Below are 19,793 nucleotides of genomic sequence, written 5' to 3' on the forward strand. Positions count from 1 at the left end.
ATGTGCACATCTGTGTATTATTCGGAGTATTGAAAGATAACCCCAATCTCTGCATTTCAGCTTCAAGAAAGGCCTCTACCTCGCACAATCGATACAGATGAGTTTTTTCATTGCGCTGATCGTGCAGGTATCTTCCTCAGTTCGACACAAAATATGGATGAAAGAAAGTGGGAACATAATGGTAAGTGTTGACATTTGCAGATTATGAATAGATAGGCTATACACACTTGCTTTTCAGCTAATGCGCTCCATGGGTCTCAAAGCCAATTCGGACTCAATCTCCTGGGCTGTGACTACTCTGGTCGAGTTATGCATCATCTTCGTGCTGGTGCTGGCCATCTTGTATGGCGGTGGAATACTTATACATTCCAGCAAAATGTTCCTGTTTACGTATTTGTTGGTGTTCGGGATTTGTCTGATTGCGTTTTGCTACATGTGCTCGATGTTCTTCGCATCCGCTAGTATTGGATCGGTATCTACGGTTATTCTATTTCTAGCCACATTCCTACCCTATATAATAATCATTTCACTCGGGGCCGTCCTGAGTTTCGGATCCAAAGTTGTTGCGGTAAGACGGATAGTGAAATTACGCACCTCGAGGGGTTCTATATCTGTAGTTTACGTTTTTACTTTGCAGAGCTTATCATTCTCAACCGCATTCTGCTATGCCTGGCGGCATCTTATGCGCATGGAGCTGCAGCATCGGACGCCAGATTTCACCTCCGCTTTTGGTGGCTCGATCGAGGATAATGACCTCATGTTCGGGATTGTAATGATGTTGCTGGATGCCATAATATATTTCCTAGTCGGATTGATTTACGAAAAATTAACAAATGGTAAGTAAATATTTGGCGGAAATATCACTTTTAAAATATTTTCTAGGTTTTCATACAAATATTGAAAATTTTACTTCTAATATTGAAATAAATATAGGGGCACGATCGCATTGTTGACATAGGACTGCGGAATTATTTGATTCAATTTGCTTGTTTATCACTCTTGAGATTATTTTAAGAGTGCATTGAAATTTTGAATATTATACATTAACCAGGGTGGCCGCTCAATTTAATTTTTTTAATACCCGCATTTTTCCCGACTTTTTTACGCATGATTTAACTAAATTCCCGACTGTCAAAAATGAAAATTTAATAATACTGTGTCGTTAATTGAAATTGATTTTTGAAACCCGAATTGCGAAAATATGTTTACTTTATTCCTTCCAAGTATGATCAGTTTTTGAGTTGAACCAAAAATCCATAATGCGACTCTTCTATGCAATCGGAATTCTACAATTGATTCGATGTAAGTCAAATTAAGTAGTGAGTTACTTGAATCAAATCTCATCAGCATGCCTGAACGATCAGAATGAAAAAATAAGCAATCACGTATTGATTACTCATTTTGTAATTCGGTGAGTTATGAGGATTTTTTCAGGTTTCTATTTAAAGTAATAGCCCGTGCTTATTTTTTCATTTACTACCGCAAATAAAATTACACAGAAAACCTGTCTTGTTGGTCCTGAATCTGACTCCTTTTTCTTTGAACTACGTTCCATTTTTACTCCAGAGCCTTGATTTATTATAATGACATCCGATACATGCAATACTTACAGGTAGCAGTAGATTGGTTTTTGTGAGTTCAACAAGTGTTTCGGATTCCATTTTGTCGTTCGGGCTTCATAATTTCCTCCATAACAGCTCTTACAAGTCCCGTTAGGTCAACGAAAAGGAAGGAACCATCGGTCCCTCTGTCTGATATTCATGCAAAAACGGTTTAACTCTTTGTGGTCATTTGTCTGCTCTCAGCCTCCACAGCGAGAAACCATGCTAAACTTATGTTTTCCTCAACCAAGTATCAGTTTATGCTTTTTTTAAACGAGCTTGATGTCTAGTGAACCTGTCCACGAATCGATACGGTGCTCATATGAATAATAGATAATACTCAATACAATACTCAATACTAATACAGATAATACTAATAGATAACGGTACTCATTATCAAAGTAGGGTAAATGATCTTGGTTTGTCCAGTCGAAAATATGATCATGGTTTGCCCACTTTTTTGAATGCTCTAATTCAGCGCTCCTGTGTCAAATAAGGCCTTCGAATGTTTCGAAACATATAAATGAAATTGCCTTTTACATGATTTATAGTAGTTTGATAGTATATTTTTACGAAATCACATGGATTATAAAATACACCTTCTATTTGTGTCAATGCGCCCCTCATTCGAGCTAACTTTTAATCGATCACCAGATGATTATTTGGCACGTATTCAGACCTTTTCTGGATTACAACACTTATAAATATTGTAAACATCATGCTTGCTCACCATTTGTATCGGATTTACATAGCTAAACCATTAAATTAACGCATTTTGATGAACTCAATTCTGATCATGAGTTGTCCAATTCAATAATGTTGTTTTGTCCACATGATTTCTATGGCAACCGCTTGGCGCGCTGCAGTTTGTTTATGGTGTGCTTCGCGCATAGCAGAAGTATGTTTTTTCTGTGTTGATTGTGTTGAGGTGAACACTTCTAAAATGCCCAAGAAAAGGCAATATTCTGAAGAAAGCCTAAATTATGAATGAATCAATATGATGACAGTAAACTCAAGCAATGATAAATGCAACATCTAATTGTGAATTCGAATGTTTTCATTCAAAAATGGAGATTTCTAAAACCGGACAAACCATGATAATTTTTTTGGGCAAACCATGATCAGAGGTGGTCAAACCATGATCATAATTCTTCTTTAAGGAAAATCGTTAAAAAACATAACAATTTGAATAATTTCAACACCTTATGGTAGTATTAGCAACTAGAGACTTGGGGCTTTTCAACAAACCCAAACTCGTATCGATTATGTGTGATTTTCATGAAGAAAAATCGATTTGCATTTACTAGTTGCGTAAAAACACCCCAAATTGGACAAACCAAGATCATTTACCCTAGTCACCCATACAAGACAACACACAGTGTGTTGAATGCATAGGATTGTGGGATAAAAACCATAACATCAGAATTTAGCCATTATAATTCTTTGGTGTGATGGAAGAAAAATGTTCATAAGTATCAGAACTACTGTTTGCATGAATGACTCATGTCATTTGAATAATCGTATAAGTGTCTCAAGCGACAAAATCTATGTTTATCTAAAGTGAATAGTTCTGATAATTTCGGATACGCAGAAATCATTATTTGAGTAACTACTGGTTCAAATTAATTTAAGTAGTTGTTTTTAAAGAGCAGAATAATTGTTTGCACAAGTGTCTTATGTGATCAAAAATCTCTGTTTGTCAAAAGCGAAAAGTGCTTACCTTTTCAGATACACATTGCTGGCATTAATTACACATTTAATGCACCAATGGCAAAAGTGTGTCATACTCATCTGAGAATAAAAATAAAATTATGTATTGATTATACTTGATATGATTTACTCGGATTTCTTTCTAAAACAAAAAGGACATCATTTCATCATTTTATTAATTCATGAACAAAACTGCAGTTTGCTCCAAGCTTAGAAGCTTTTCTTTTGCATTCTCCATCTATTATTCCTGCTCATTTCGGATGTCCTCGTCACTATAAATATCTATATCTTTCAAAATTTCGCTCTTGAACGATCTAAATTTCACAAAAATCTTTGCATACATAAACAAGTACGAGTGCATTGGACACCTGAAAAAAAAAAATTTTTGTCTTCGGCTCAACGCACTCTGAAACGTGGCAAATCAGTTGTCTCTTTTACATGAAGAAATCAACAAGGTTCAAGTGTGATTGGGCGTTTTTACTTTTTGCAATATTTGAAAATTTTGGAGCATAATGGCAGAAAGAAAATCATCGAATGAAGCGTACTGTGAAGCTGAAGTAGCGATGAAGAGTTTTTCTTTGACTTTTTGAATACTGACTTTGATACAGAAAGTGATACTGTTTGTAGTGACTCTGGCAATGACATAGTTTCAGTGAGGCAATTAGTAATATCCAGCGACAATGAAATAGAAGAAAATTGCGAAAAGGAAAATATAAACGAATTTAGAGAGTTCCGATCAGAGATGGGCAAATCAGCTCATCATGGTGAGCGGCTCAGAGCCGTCCAGCTCATACAAGTGAGCTGCTCATTCGGAACAGCTCTTCAGCCTTCAGAAATATTGGCTGAGACAACGTTTTTTGATAAAACTACCGAGATATTTTTTTTTGCATCCAAGGATATAAAAATAAATCCATTAATAGGCGCAACGAGAAACAATTCTTCGCCATGACAAAGGTAACAAAAGGACCATTATCAATCATTAGCATTCATGGCGGGTAGTTTTCTGAATTGTTTTGATTCAGCACGCGGAAATAAATTTATGTGTTTTAACAGTCATGTTTAAATAACAATATAATATAGTAATTCCATTTACAAGCATATAATAATTTTTATTATTTTTTTTTGGCGATGTAAGAAAAATTTAATGGAACGATTGAATATCTTCAAAACAAAAACCTTTTTCCTCTCTGGCATCTCTGCTAAAGCTAAAGAACGAAGAGGGACACACGAAAACAAACTGACGTCATTTCATAAAGCGCGGGAGACGATAAATTCTTCCGCGTCTCAAAATTCACACTCTCTGCAGCTTTTGCGCTCCACAGCTCAGCAGCTCAACAGCTCAGCAGCTCATCCGCTCAACAGCTCAGCAGCTCATCCGCTCAACAGCTCAGCAGCTCATCAGCTCAACAGCTCAGCAGCTCATCAGCTCAACAGCTCAGCAGCTCATCAGCTCAACAGCTCAATAGCTCTTCTGCTCTCCAGCTCTGTGATGAGCTGATGAGCTGCGTTGTTTTGATTGCGAGCCGATCCGAATCCACTCACTATGATGAAGCGATTCGAATGAACAGCTCATGAGCGGATGGCAAATCTCTAGTTCCAATCGGGCAGACGCATTTTAGTTCGCTCTGCGTTTGTTTTTTTGACGTAGGACTACGTCTTTCATTTCTATACCGGGGTGTAAAACCAAAGTTTCGAGAACGAAAGCGTTACGCTGGAGACCGAGATTTTGAGCGTTAATAGCTCCTAAACAACTGAACGAAATGGTATGATAAACACTTCATTTAAAAGATAAAATGTCTACGCGTCATATACTTGTTACTTTTTCATCCAAAAACTTGTTTCAATAGTCTTAAAATTGCTTTCAAATCAGGCTATTGAAATCAAAAATCGGTATATAAGCGAGCGCCGCTCGTAAACCCACTCAGTTATGATTGAACAGCGATTGGAGCATGTTGTCGCTGTTGTTGTGAAGCTAATTTCGTTTATCATGAAAGCGCTGATGAACGGTGTCACCAAGAGTCTGTTTGTGCACCTAACGCCAAAAGGGAATCCATCAGGAGGAGAGTGATGCCACGGTTCCGCTTGAAACATCGGAGCAGCCGCCACAGACACACACACACACATACACGCGCGGAATTCTCGTTGCTATCATCGTTGCTGAAAAATAATCTGCCAGTTCCCCTGGGAATTGAAAAATACATTCATGCGAAAGAGTTTATTTTAATGTTTTCTATCCATATAACACTGCAACCAAATACATTTGGTTTTGTTATTTTTCAATCAATCGCAATTAACAGGAAAGCTTCTGAATATTTTTTTCCCCATCAGTGGAAATTTTCGTATCCAATATTGGATGCATAACATGAAAAACGGAAAATGTTTCACATCGCGAAAATCAAGTCATTTTCGAGCGATTATTTGCTTTCTACTCATATAATGCTTCGACCAAATACATTTCGTTTTGGATTTTTTCAATCAAGTGCGATCAACGTAAGACCACGTCTTTCGGCAATTTATTAGATGAATCTTTAGGAATTCCCGCTCTACGCGCACTGGCAAACAATGTTTACTCAACAATTTCTCAAACTAGAAATGGGTGTTGTGAGAAAGGATTAGCGAACGCGAAAACGACAAACGGGAGAAAGATATTTGGAGGTTGAAGGAAATTGGCAGAAAACTTCTTCATTCTATCATTCAAATAATGTGATTCATACCACATCGTTTTGCCAGAAAGAGATTATTAATGCTCAAAGGAGGAATCGAGTCCTCCGAGGAAATTACCCAGCGCAAATTAGAGTCGACTATCGATTGCGGCATTCGTACACAAATAATTTTATAATGCAGTTTCAACAAAGTGATTTCTTCGGATATATTCACTACACCATGTCATGTATTTCATATTCTTCATAAGGAAATCCACGTCCATGGCACCTTTCGGTAACGAATTATTATCGAAACCACGATTTTCGCTAAATGCTCCTTTCAGTTCGGCCTGTAAAAAACTTTTCTGTACTCTAATCCATCAAATTTGGAGCCCTGAAAAGGGCCGTTGATTATATGCTAAGCTAATATAGCACGCTCTCCTCGGATACGATGGGCCAGCTGGATGTCCTTGGGCATGATGTGACGCGTTTTGCATGGATAGCACACAAATTTGTATCTTCGAATAAGCCTCCTGCAGCGTCATAACCGCGGAGCGCAAGTCGGTTTTGAAGTCCTGAGCAATTCCACGAACCAAATGCTGCAAAGGTAGCTTGCGGATCAGCAATTCGGTCGATATCTGATAGCGACGAATTTCATGCGAAGTTCCCGGTCGATAGCGATGTGGCTTCTCCACCTATCCTGCTACTGGTGCGCTTATCCGAGCTGACTTCGTGTGCCTTACCACCGAATGACTAACGAGCTGTCTGCGAAAGACTAACGAGCTCGAGTCCTCACGGTGCGAGAGTAGAGTAAGAAATGAACGAAAGCAAAGGAAGCGTCATTTTATAAACCATAAAAGTATAGAATCTAAATCCCACCCTTATTATATTCGTGAGTATACAGTAAGCTTATACAATAAAGAGGGTGGGGTTTACATTCGATTCTTTTATGTTTTATAAAATTACACTTCCGTTGCTTTCGTTCATTTTTCGTCAATTCGTCATCGGACTGTTGAGCAATCCAGTTCATTTTACTTTCGCTGCGCCTCGATCCAAGATTGGACCCCACCAGTGGTAATCCAACTTGGATATCGTTGTGTAGTTTTCTTCACGTTTTTCGCGCATCATTTAGTATTGACTCTCGTGCAGTTTGGACGCACTTTGGAGAGCTCTCAGCGGATAGATCGATAAGCGGTCGGGAAGTGGAGTGTTAGTCTCCAACGAATAAGCACGGATTTTTCGAAAAGTGTTAAGTACGCGATTGATAGCATGGGTGGAGGGAAGAGAAAGAAGAAAAGTCTCAACCCCAATGACTCATCAAACAGCCCCGATCAGAAGAGAGGCAAACGGAACAGCAATGTGCCCGTTCATTCACCGGCCTCTCTCGCCGACAGCCTTGTTCAATCAGATTGTGTTAGCAACCGTTTTTCGATCTTAGCTGATGCTGAAGATGACGGAGCTTCTGCTCGTCGTTTTTCACCAGCCTTAGCCTTCACCATCCAACTGCTTAATTGGAATGCCCGCTCACTGGCGGCAAAAAAGTTGGAAATCAACGAATTTCTACAAACAAACCGAATAGACGTAGCGTTTCTCACGGAAACTCACCTCAAGCCTACAATCAGCTTTAGTCTGCCACATCATGCCGTCTACCGCCTCGATAGAGTTGGCGCTGCCAAAGGTGGCGTTGCCATCGCTATCCGAAAAGGGCTCCAATTCAAAACGCTCCCCGACTTCCGTCTGTCGATCATCGAAGCCGTCGGCGTTGAGCTAGAAACTGCTGATGGACCTATCACCGCCATTGCTGTGTACTGCCCAACCCAGTGCAAGAACTCAGATGGAAGCTCTACCAGATTCAAAAACGACATTCAGCGGTTGACTCGTCGAAGCGGCAAATTTATCATCTCCGGTGACATCAATGCCCGCCACACTACATGGGGTAACATCCGAGGTAACAAGAACGGTGCGGTGCTTTCCGATGATCTACAAGCGGGACACTATATAGTTCTCCATCCAGACACACCAACATACTACTCACCGGCTGGTGTAGGCTCCACACTCGACATCTGCCTTACCAACATCGTTAACGGGTGTTCCAAGCCTATTGCAGTCACCTGTCATCCTGTCATCCGTCATCCGACCACCTGCCGGTAGTCTTCAAGATGGAACAAAACATCAATCAAAAACAGCTACATAGTAGGAGAAATTATCATCGTGCGAATTGGCCCCAACTCCAGCGGTACATAGAGGATCGTATCGACGAGAACACCCGCTTGGAAACAGAGAATGACATCGACCAGGTGCTGCAAGCACTCTCGGGCTACATAGGCGAGGCGGAAAACCAGTTCATCCCATCGGCGACGGTAACTTGTAAGTTCACACCTCTTGATCCAGAAACAAAACGAATAGTGTCCCTCAGGAATTGTGTCAGACGTCAATACCAGAGGACGGGGAATTCAACTAGAAAAGTTCTATACAAAAAACTGAACAAAATTATTGCTACTAGAGTGCAAAATCTGAAAAATAAGCAGTTTAATAACGACCTTCGAAGTTTACCTAAATATTCAAGGCCCTTTTGGCGTCTGACTAAAGTTTTAAAAAATAAGCCAAAACCAGTGCCTCCGCTCAAAAACAACAATCAAATCTACTTAACATCTACTGAAAAGGCAAGTGCCATAACGCAGCAGTTCAGGACTGCACATGATCTGGGTCAACACATTGCCAGTCCGATGGAAGCGTCGGTCACGCAATGCATACATCAACTTGACACTGTGCCAATCGAGCTCACAGGAGAACAGCGAATCACTGCGAATGAGATCAACCAAGCCATCAAAAACTCCCGCAATATGAAGGCCCCTGGGTTCGACGGCCACTTCAACATTGTACTGAAGAACCTCGGACCCAAATCATACGCTTTCTTGGTGAGCATTTTCAATCGCTGCCTGGAACTCGGATATTTTCCATCCGTCTGGAAGGTGTCCAAAGTGGTACCCATTCTCAAACCGGGTAAAGACCCTACGAGCCCGTCAAGCTACCGTCCGATCAGCCTACTTTCGTCGGTCAGCAAGCTGTTTGAGAGAGTAGTGTACACCAGACTTCTCCGGCACACAGAGGAAAGCAACATTCTGCTCGACGATCAGTTCGGATTTCGTCGAGGTCACTCTACAGTACACCAACTCCAGAGGGTAGTCAACATGGTCAAGCGATCGAAGGAGCTTTCAAAAACCACCGTCATGGCCCTGATGGACATCGAGAAGGCATTCGATAATGTCTGGCATGACGGACTGGTATTTAAGCTCCAGAGATTCAACTTCCCAGTCTACCTGGTAAAAACGGTCCAAAATTATCTCCGTGGGAGATCATCTAGAGTCTACATTGCTGGGGCACTTTCTGAGCCATACCCAATTGCAGCTGGTGTCCCCCAAGGGAGTATTCTGGGTCCTCTACTGTACAACCTGTACACTTCGGACATTCCACCTCTACCCGGAGGCGGCAATCTATCGCTGTTTGCCGATGATTCGGCTATCACCTACAACGGACGTGTCATCAATGCTCTCGTAGCTAAACTCCAAACCGGTATCAATGAATACGTCAAATATCTTTACACCTGGAAGATCCGAGTGAATGCGGCAAAAACTCAAACGGTTGTTTTTCCACATCGCAACACGGAACGACTGAGGCCGACGAGGAAGGTAAAGATATTGGAAAGCGAGATCGAGTGGTCGTCCGAGGCTCGCTACCTTGGTGTAATTCTCGATAGTAAACTCATCTTCCGTTCACACGTAACCGATCGAGTAAACAAAGCCATCATCATGCTCCATAACCTCTATCCGATCATCGCCAGGCGGGCAAAGACGTGTACCACGAACAAGCTGGCAATATTCAAGCAAGTGGTGTCGCCGATGCTAGAATACGGCTCCCCGGTCTGGAGGGGATGCGCCAGTTCACACCTCAATAAGCTCCAGGTAATCCAAAACCGTTTTCTGAAGATAATTCTCAATCTTCCGTGGCACACGAGAACCACTGACGTCCACCGGTTAGCGTGTTTTGACCCAATAAGGACTAGAATCGATCAGTTCGAACAACGACATATAAACAGAGTTCGACAGTCGGAATGGCAAAACATCAGGGACCTTTATCCCTAAAACATTGTAAATATTTGTATATAGTAGATTTAGAGTGTGTATATAGTAGGCTTAGTTAGATTAAATATTCAAACTACAACAGCTCAGAAACAACTGACAAAATGACATACCAACCTCCTAAGAAAAATTTAAACTAATTATTATAGCAAAATTGAATCAAAGTATGAATCACCAATGTGGAATCTCTTACACTGTAAAATATTTGTACATCAAAAAAGAAATAAAATAAATTAATTTGAATGTAAAAAAAAAATGCTTTTGTTCATTTCTTACTCTACTCTCGCACCGTGAGGACTCGTTTCATCGGGACTAAGCAGACAGATCGTTAGTCTTTCGGTGGTAAGTTACCACGAAAGCAGCTCGGATAAGCGCATCAGCCGCAGGAAGCGTGAAGAAGCCACATCGCTATCGACCGGGAACTTCGCATGAAATTCGTCGCTATCAGAAGTCGACCGAATTGCTGATCCGCAAGCTACCTTTGCAGCATTTGGTTCGTGGAATTGCTTAGGACTTCAAAACCGACTTGCGCTTCCAAAGTTCCGCGGTTATGACGCTGCAGGAGGCTTATTAGAAGATACCAATTTGTGTGCTATCCATGCAAAACGCGTCACATCATGCCCAAGGACATCCAGCTGGCCCATCGTATCCGAGGAGAGCGTGCTATATTAGCTTAGCATATAATCAACAGCCCTTTTCAGGGCTCCAAATTTGATGGATTAGAGTTCAGAAAAGTTTTTTACAGGCCGAACTGAAAGGAGCATTTAGCGAAAATCGTGGTGTCGATGATAATTCGATACCGATAGGTGCCATGGATATGGATTTCATAATGAAAAATATGAAATATATGACATGATGTAGTGAATATATCCCCATATCAAAGAAATCACTTTGATGAAACTGTTTACCGTTTGTCGTTTTTAATTGTTTTGGAAATTGGAAAGGGCATTATTTCTGCTGACTAAATTCCAAGAAAAAATCCATTCCTTCTTTAAGCGTGATTCATTCTGCTTCGGATCAACGGAACAGTATGATAATCATTTCATACAAAAGATAAAATGTCCAAGAGTTATATGATTGCTATTTATTGAGTCGAAAAATTGTTTCAATAGCTTAATGATAGCTTCGAAAACAGGTTATTGAAATCATTCGTATCCGTATGTAGCGCGCCCACTTGGAAACCCATTAATCTTATTGGAATGTGAGATGGGGAAGCTCATACTTACGTCTATGCATTATGCTGTACACTACAGACTTTTTTTCTCCGTACTGATTAAGAAGCCGACCGAACTATCGGTCGACAAGTCAGCCTGCAGTCGGCGGGGGCTCTTAATTTCGTTTTTGCAGGCCGAACCGAAAAAATTCCAGTCGAGTTAACTCTTTTTTACAGTAATGCTTTTGAATCCGGACACTTTGCATTACATTCAATATCATACCACAGCCATAACATTTTTTTCATGTTGAATTTATGCGATTAATAGTTGCTAATATAGTTACTGATAGTTTCTTGATAGTTACTTATCAATCGCATTAATTCAACATGCAGAAAATGTTGTGGCTGCGGTATGGTATTAAATGTAACGCAAAGTGTCCGGATTCAAATATATTACTGTATACTTACTTCGATGTTATTCGTTTCTCTCTCAGGGTAAGCAACGAATATAATAAGGGTGGGGTTTAGATTCTATACTTTTATGGTTTATAAAATGACGCTTCCTTTGCTTTCGTTCATTTCTTACTCTACTCTCGCACCGTGACGACTCGTTTGTTTGGGACCAAGCAGATAGCTAGTTAGTCTTTCAGTGGTAAGGCACACGAAAGCAGCTCGGATAAGCGCACCAGCCGCAGGATAGGTGAAGAAGCCACATCGCTATCGACCGGGAACTTTGCGTGAAATTCATCGCTATCGGAAGTCGACCGAATTGCTGATCCGCAAGCTACATTTGCAGCTTTTGGATCGTGGAATTGCTCAGGACTTCAAAACCGACTTGCGCTTCCAAAGTTCCGCGGTTATGACGCTGCAGGAGGCTTATTCGAAGATACAAATTTGTGTGCTATCCACGCAAAACGCGTCACATCATGCCCAAGGACATTCAGCTGGCCCATCGAATCCAAGGAGAGGGTGCTATATTAGCTTAGCATATAATCATCGGCCCTTTTCAGGGCTCCAAATTTGATGGATTAGAGTTTAGAAAAGTTTTTTGCAGGCCAAACTGAAACGAGAATTTTCGTTTGGATGCCATACAGCATCGAGAAAATTCCGGAAAGATCTAATCGTTGCTGAAAAATAATCTGCCAGTTCCCTGGGAATTGAAGAATACATCCATGCGAAAGAGTTTATTTTAATGTTTTCTAATTATATGGCGAACACAGCGACCAAATACATTTGATTTCGTAATTTCTCAATCAAGTGTAATTAGCTGGAAAGCTTCTGAAGATTATTCTTTCCCATCAGTAGGATATATTCGTATTAAATATTGGATGCATAACATGAAAAACGGAAAATGTTTCGTATCGCGAAAATTATATAATTTTCAATCGATTATTGCTCAGTCGCAGAAATTTTCATACTCAGAGAGTTCATTCTCCTCTAGTTTGCCTTCCAAATTGCCATCGTAAACCACACCTTCTCTCGATTCAATCACGCACGAAAAGCATACTGAAATGATATTCTGGTGGTGAAACCGATTCATTTTTCGTGAGGCGTCGTGCACAAATTACGTAACGCGATAAGGGGGGAGGGGGTAGATGTTGCGTTACTTTCTGTTTATTAGAGATAGGAAATTGCGTTACGAAAGGGGGGGGGAGGTGGTTCAAAATTCGGATTTTTAGCGTTACGTAATTTGTGCACGACGCCTGAGAACATCGACAAGACAACATCGTTACTGAACGAGCTGAACGGCGAGGGATCGAGGGATTCATTACCTGGCCTGACCAGACCTGAAATGCAATCAGTTTGTTTTAACTGTGAGGGAGCGCAGAAAAGTCGATGCTGATACTCTCGTGACCAAGAGAGTATCAGCATCGAAATACGGTTCCTCGGGAAGACATAGAAGCAGCCGCCACACACATACACGCGCGCAACTCTTTTCGTTTGCTGGTTATCGAGAGGAAATCTGGAAAGAAATGATCGTTGCTGAAAAATAATCTGCCAGTTCCCCTTGGAATTGAAAATTACATTCAAGCGAGTTTATTTTAATGTTTTCTATCCATATAATACTGCGACCACATACATTTGGTTTTGTGATTTGTCAATCAAGTGCAGTTAGCAGGAAAGCTTCTGAAGATTATTCTTCAGAACAAGGTTTTTTGTATCCAATATTGGATGCATAAAACCTTGAGTCTCCAACGTAACACTCTCGTTTTTGAAGTCACCCAAATGTTTATTTATTCATTCATTCAGGATGGATTTAGATTCAACTTCAAACAAATGATCTCTAAATCAACGATAGTCCTACGTCACCCTTGCGGTTATACCATAGATATAACCCACTTCCTGTTTTTTGAACAGAAATCCATTTTCTCTTGAAGACCGCCTCCGATTTGACAACTTTTGGGTTCTTCCGGAGGGCCTGCTTCATAATCGCCCAATATTTCTCTATTGGGCGAAGCTCCGGCGTGTTGGGCGGGTTCATTTTCTTTTGGCACGAAGGTGACCCCGTTGGCTTCGTACCACTCCAACACGTCCTTTGAATAGTGGCACGAAGCGAGATCCGGCCAGAAGATGGTCGGGCCCTCGTGCTGCTTCAATAGTGGTAGTAAGCGCTTCTGTAGGCACTCCTTAAGGTAAACCTGCCCGTTTCCGCAAGAGCAGATCGCTTGCCACACCATGTACTTTTTGGCAAACTTGGATAGTTTCTGCTTGCGAATCTCCTCCGGAACGCTAAATTTGTCCTCTGCGGAGAAGAACAACAGGCCCGGCAGCTGACGAAAGTCCGCTTTGACGTAGGTTTCGTCGTCCATTACCAGGCAATGCGGCTTCGTCAGCATTTCGGGGTACAGCTTCCGGGCTCGCGTCTTCCCCACCATGTTTTGCCTTTCGTCGCGGTTAGGAGCCTTCTGAACCTTGTATGTACACAGGCCCTCCCGCTGCTTGGTCCGCTGGACGAATGAACTTGACAAATTCAGCTTATTGGCGACATCCCGGACCGCACTTCTCGGATCACGTCTAAACTGCTTAACTACGCGCTTGTGATCTTTTTCACTGACGGAGCATCCATTGTTGCCGTTGTTCACCTTCCGGTCGATGGTTAGGTTCTCGAAGTATCGTTTTAGTACTCTGCTGACCGTGGATTGGACGATTCCCAGCATCTTACAGATGTCCCGATGTGACAACTCCGGATTCTCGAAATGAGTGCACAGGATTAATTCACGACGCTCTTTTTCGTTCGACGACATTTTTCCAAATTTACGAAAAATTGACAGTGAAGCATGGCCAACGTGATCTATACACTCTTATCTGATTATAAGCGAAAGCTGAAGATATAATTCCTAAAAATTAAATTTCTACAGCGTTTTTTCCGTGATGCAATTTGATGTGACACACCCTTTATTAGCATAAAAAGTACAGTAAGTTACTTATAATGCGACATGCCGAGGCACCACTCAGTGTCTCATTGGAGGCGATTTTAACCAGTCATTGAACATTCGTGACTGGTGGAGATTTTCAATGTCTGTCCATAATTTGGGCCCCAAACTCAATGTTTACTAAAATGTCCAATTAGAGGTAAAAATGTCCAATTAAAAGTGTATCATCACAGGTCTGTCCAATTAGCTAAATGTTGAATTAGATGTAAATTAATGTACAACCGAAATCAAAACAAAAGCCGAGACACAAAGCCCAGACAAAAACCCAAGGAACCGTCCGTCTCCGTCAATTATTCTTTTCTACAAATCCTACCGGTCGTTTCCATTGAACGTATGCTGACGGGTCGTTACGGTGCCGGTGTATGTGAATGTTTTCATAATAATTGCATGGTAGAATAACTTACGTAACGTGACGTGACGGGACGTGAACGTGACGTGGATGTTGTATGTGAATCGCACTTAATATGGAAAGCCATGGAAGCCATGGAACACACTATGAGACAGGAGGAGATAATAAGAAAGAAAAAAAATCAACTATGCATGTAAAAACATAGCTTTGTCCTTTCGTTCTTATCCGAGCTGTGATGTCCTAAACCAAAGTGATAAAACCGCTACATGATTAAAGGTGGAAACAGAATGCCGCGTTGTGCGTTGCTTCTCATCAGCTGTCATTGCTTGCGTTTTGTACTAAAACATTTGCCATTCTTCGCCGATTGCCCGAAGTAACCAGGCGAAGGAAAGTCGCGTCCAAGTTCCGTTATCGGTTACCGCGTGATTGTTGTTTTTTTTTGCCGCTGAAGAGTTCATTTCGCTATCTGGATAGTGAGTGAAGTGCCCTGCCTGCAAGTGGATAGAGGTTTTCATCCTCGGAAAGCCAAGCATTGGTTTTTGTTTTGTCGCTGCTTCGCCGACATTGGAGATTTCGCCGAGTCATCGTGCCAACAGTGACAGTGCGGGTAAGCTTTCACCGACGACTGTGTGTAGTGGTGTCGTAGGCACATTCCCACCACCAACGAGCTTTCAGCACGCTCCCGTTCATCTGCACTGGAGTGCGTTCATAGGTGAATAAGATTGAATATAGTGAGAGAAAATATTTATTAATTATAAGTTTTTTTTTGTTTTTGTGAATTATTATTATTGTGAAATAGTATTTAAAAAAAAATACTTAGAATATAAGTGCCAATTTTAAAATGGCAGAGGGTGGGGGACCTTCGGATATGGAGGTCTCTGACTCTAGTTCCCTCCTAAGTGATAAAAAAAGTCACTCAAACGCGTACCAAATACGGAAGATACATCTTCTGGGGACGAGTCAGCTAACCCTACCAAGCCTCCCTCCAAAAAACTAGCAAATCTCCCATCTGCCCTTAACGATCCCACTCTACCTTCAACCTCGTCTTCTCCCTCTGTTCTTCCCGCTCCTTCTCAACCTTCGTCTTCCCACTCTCAATCCCCGTCCTCGCCTTCCCCCCCTGTTATTCCCACTCCCCGTGTAAAGGTCTATCCAGAAGATGCGCCCGGAACTGGTCCCTGGGTTGTTTTCTTCAGGCCTAAGCCAAATGGAAAGGCGTTGAGAGTCATGCAGATCGCGAAAGATCTGGCAAGGTATACCTCCGTTTCGGAAATTTCGAAGGTTAGACCAAACAAATTGCGAGTTGTCGTGAATGATCTAAAAGACGCAAACAAGATTGTTGTCGATCAGCATTTTACAATTGAGTATCGGGTCTACATTCCCTCTCACATAGTCGAAATTGAGGGTGTGATAACCGAAACGGGCTTGACGTGCGAATACATTACGAGTGAAGGTACCGGCCGTTTTAAAAAACTGCCCTCGACGACTGTTAAGATCTTGGGTTGCCGCCAGCTCGGAACAGTCTCCCATGAAGGAGAAGAAAAGAAATTTACGCCGTCCAACTCGTTTCGAGTCACCTTCGCTGGTTCAGCTCTCCCTGACTACGTGATGGTAGATAAATTGAGATTAGCCGTGCGACTTTTTATTCCAAAGCCAATGACTTGTCTAAAGTGCAAGTCAGTTGGTCACACGGCTGCTTATTGTGCCAATAAAGAACGATGTGCCACTTGCGGAGAACAACATGAGGGGAAATCCTGCAGTGCGACTGAGCATAAGTGTCCATATTGCGGGGGATCCCCACACGTGCTCTCAGCTTGTGGAACATACAAGGCTCGCTGGGAGAAACAGAAGCGCTCTTTGAGGGAACGCTCTAAACGCACTTTCGCAGAAATTTTGAAGGGCGCTTCTCCACTGGCTCAAGAACAACAACCAATCAATACACACAATGTCTTCGCTACGTTGCCAGTTGACGAAATGGAAGCGGATACAGCTAACGGGGGCACGCCGTTTATTTCTCAAGGGAATCCCCGGCGCAAAAATGTGACCACTCCCAAAGTTCAAGGACAAGTCCCTCCGGTGATACCCCCTGTTAGCTTGCCCAAAAAATCGAGTGCAGCGGATAAGCAAAACCAGGTCCCTCTTGGCCTCCGTGGTAATAGTTCACCTTCGAACGACCCAGCACTCGAGGGGACATCAAAAACCCCAACTGTCCCTGTTTTTCCGTCAAGTTCAACTTCCCAATCGGGATTTATAAAGTTGTCTGACCTTGTGGATCAAATCTTCACGTGTTTTAATGTTTCCGACTCCATCAGAACCATTGTCACCGCAATGCTTCCAGTACTAAAGACAATTTTGCAGCAATTGATGCAAACATGGCCCCTCCTTGCAATGATTATCTCTCTTGATGTCTAATTTAAATAGAGAGGTCGGAGATATCACTGTTTTACAGTGGAATTGTCGTAGTCTTATCCCTAAATTGGATACATTCAAATTTCTAATTCATAAACTCAATTGTGATGTTTTTGCTCTATCCGAAACCTGGCTCTCTTCTCAAAATGATCTCTCTTTCCACGATTTTAATATAATACACTTGGACCGCGATGACAGATACGGAGGGGTACTATTGGGGATCAATAAGTGTCACTCATTTTTTAGAATTGACCTTCCACCTATTGGAGGGATCGAAGCTGTTGCTTGTCATGCAAACATCAGAGGCAAAGACCTCTGTATAGTCAGCTTGTATTGGCCTCCGAGAGCTGCGGTTAGCCGCAAGCAACTTGTTGACATGTGCTCACTCCTTCCTGAGCCACGATTGATCTTGGGAGACTTCAACTCTCACGGAACTGCCTGGGGGGAACAGTACGACGATAATCGTTCATCGTTGATATATGACCTTTGTAACAGCTTCAATATGACCGTTTTGAACACTGGGGAAACAACACGTGTACCTAAACCTCCTGCTAAACCAAGTGCTCTTGACCTCTCGCTTTGCTCGAATTCACTATCGTTAGATTGCAAGTGGAATGTAATCCAGGATCCCAACGGTAGTGATCACTTGCCAATCAAAATTTCTATCACCAATGGGTTGAATTCTTCTGAATCAATAAACATGGCATACGACCTCACAAGACATATTGACTGGAAAAAATATGCGGACGCGATTGCTCTAGCCATCAATTCCAGAGATGGTTTGCCTCCATTGGAGGAGTATAACTTCATTTCTCGTTTGATCTATGACAGCGCGGTTCGCGCTCAAACGAAACCCATCCCAGGTTCCACTATTCGTCGAAGGCCTCCCAATCCATGGTGGGATGGCCAGTGTTCCAAGCTTTATGGAGATAAATCGAATGCATTTAAAGCTTTTCGGAAACGTGGAACCATTGAGAATTTTCAAACGTATTTGGACCTTGAAAATCAATTTAAAAACTTGATCAAAGGGAAAAAACGTGCTTATTGGCGAAATTTCGTGGGAGGTTTATCACGAGAAACGTCAATGAAAAAATTATGGAAAGTGGCTCGAAACATGAGAAATCGCTCTTCATCCAATGAAAGCGAGGAATATTCACATCGATGGATTTTTAATTTTGCACGAAAGGTTTGTCCCGATTCCGCTCCGGTGCAAAGAATTATTCGAGATATACCACAAGATAGGTGCGATCTTGATTCCGAGTTTTCGATGGTAGAATTCTCTCTTGCTCTCCTTTCATGTAACAATTCTGCTCCGGGATTGGATAGAATTAAGTTCAACTTGCTGAAAAATCTCCCTGATGTGGCGAAACATCGCTTGTTGAACTTATTCAATCGGTTTCTGGAGCATAATATTGTTCCAGATGATTGGAGACAAGTACGAGTTATAGCTATTCAAAAACCCGGAAAACCCGCGTCCGTCTTCAATTCGTACCGCCCAATAGCAATGCTGTCTTGTATACGGAAATTGTTGGAGAAAATGATCTTGTTTCGCCTTGATCGATGGGTTGAAACGAATGGCCTACTCTCAGATACACAATATGGGTTCCGCAGGGGCAAGGGGACGAATGATTGTCTTGCGTTGCTTTCTTCAGAAATTCAAATGGCTTACGCCGAAAAAAAACAAATGGCTTCAGTATTCTTGGACATAAAGGGGGCCTTTGATTCTGTTTCAATAGAGGTTTTGTCAGACAAATTACACTCTCGGGGTCTGCCGCCTCTATTGAATAATATGTTATATAACTTGCTTTGTGAGAAACATTTGAACTTTTCTCACGGAGATTCGGCAGTAAGTCGGGTCTCTTATATGGGACTCCCCCAGGGCTCATGTTTAAGCCCCCTTTTGTACAACTTCTACGTAAGCGACATTGACAATTGCCTTACACAAAATTGCAGCCTAAGACAACTTGCAGATGATGGAGTGGTGTCTGTCGTAGGATCAAACGAATCCGACCTGCAAGAATCCTTACAAGATACTTTGAACAATTTTTCAACCTGGGCCATTGGGCTAGGGATCGAATTCTCCACGGAGAAAACAGAGATGGTGGTTTTTTCTAGGAAGCATAAGCCAGCAAAACCGAAGCTTCAACTTTTGGGTAAACCGATCACTCATGCTATGTCATTCAAGTATCTTGGGGTCTGGTTCGACTCTAAATGTACTTGGGGGGCCCATATTAGGTATCTGAGTAAAAAATGTCAACAAAGAATAAACTTTCTCCGTACAATTACCGGCACCTGGTGGGGAGCCCATCCCGAAGATCTTATAATGTTGTATCGAACAACTATTCTCTCAGTGATG

The 19,793-nt window shown here is 41.9% G+C and overlaps 2 protein-coding genes across 6 annotated transcripts in view; one reads left to right on the top strand and one right to left on the bottom strand.

The window, feature by feature from the left end:
• LOC129771816 (glucosylceramide transporter ABCA12) overlaps nt 1–19,793 on the top strand; it is a 142,600-nt gene that overhangs the window by 82,603 nt on the left and 40,204 nt on the right. For all 5 annotated transcript variants that reach the window (XM_055775874.1, XM_055775871.1, XM_055775872.1 and 2 more), the window contains exons 6-8: nt 61–181; nt 239–568; nt 638–836. In XM_055775874.1, the coding sequence (XP_055631849.1) occupies nt 61–181; nt 239–568; nt 638–836 (650 nt within the window). The remainder of the gene's footprint in view (nt 1–60; nt 182–238; nt 569–637; nt 837–19,793) is intronic.
• The window catches only part of LOC129771817 (zinc finger protein 585A-like), a 64,942-nt gene continuing 60,615 nt past the window's right edge, over nt 15,467–19,793 (bottom strand). The window contains exon 7 of the mRNA XM_055775877.1: nt 15,467–15,723. Coding sequence (XP_055631852.1) covers nt 15,644–15,723 — 80 coding nt within the window. The 3' untranslated portion in view covers nt 15,467–15,643. The remainder of the gene's footprint in view (nt 15,724–19,793) is intronic.

Source organism: Toxorhynchites rutilus, chromosome 2, assembly GCF_029784135.1.
Source record: "Toxorhynchites rutilus septentrionalis strain SRP chromosome 2, ASM2978413v1, whole genome shotgun sequence".
NCBI classification, from domain to species: Eukaryota; Metazoa; Arthropoda; class Insecta; order Diptera; family Culicidae; genus Toxorhynchites; species Toxorhynchites rutilus.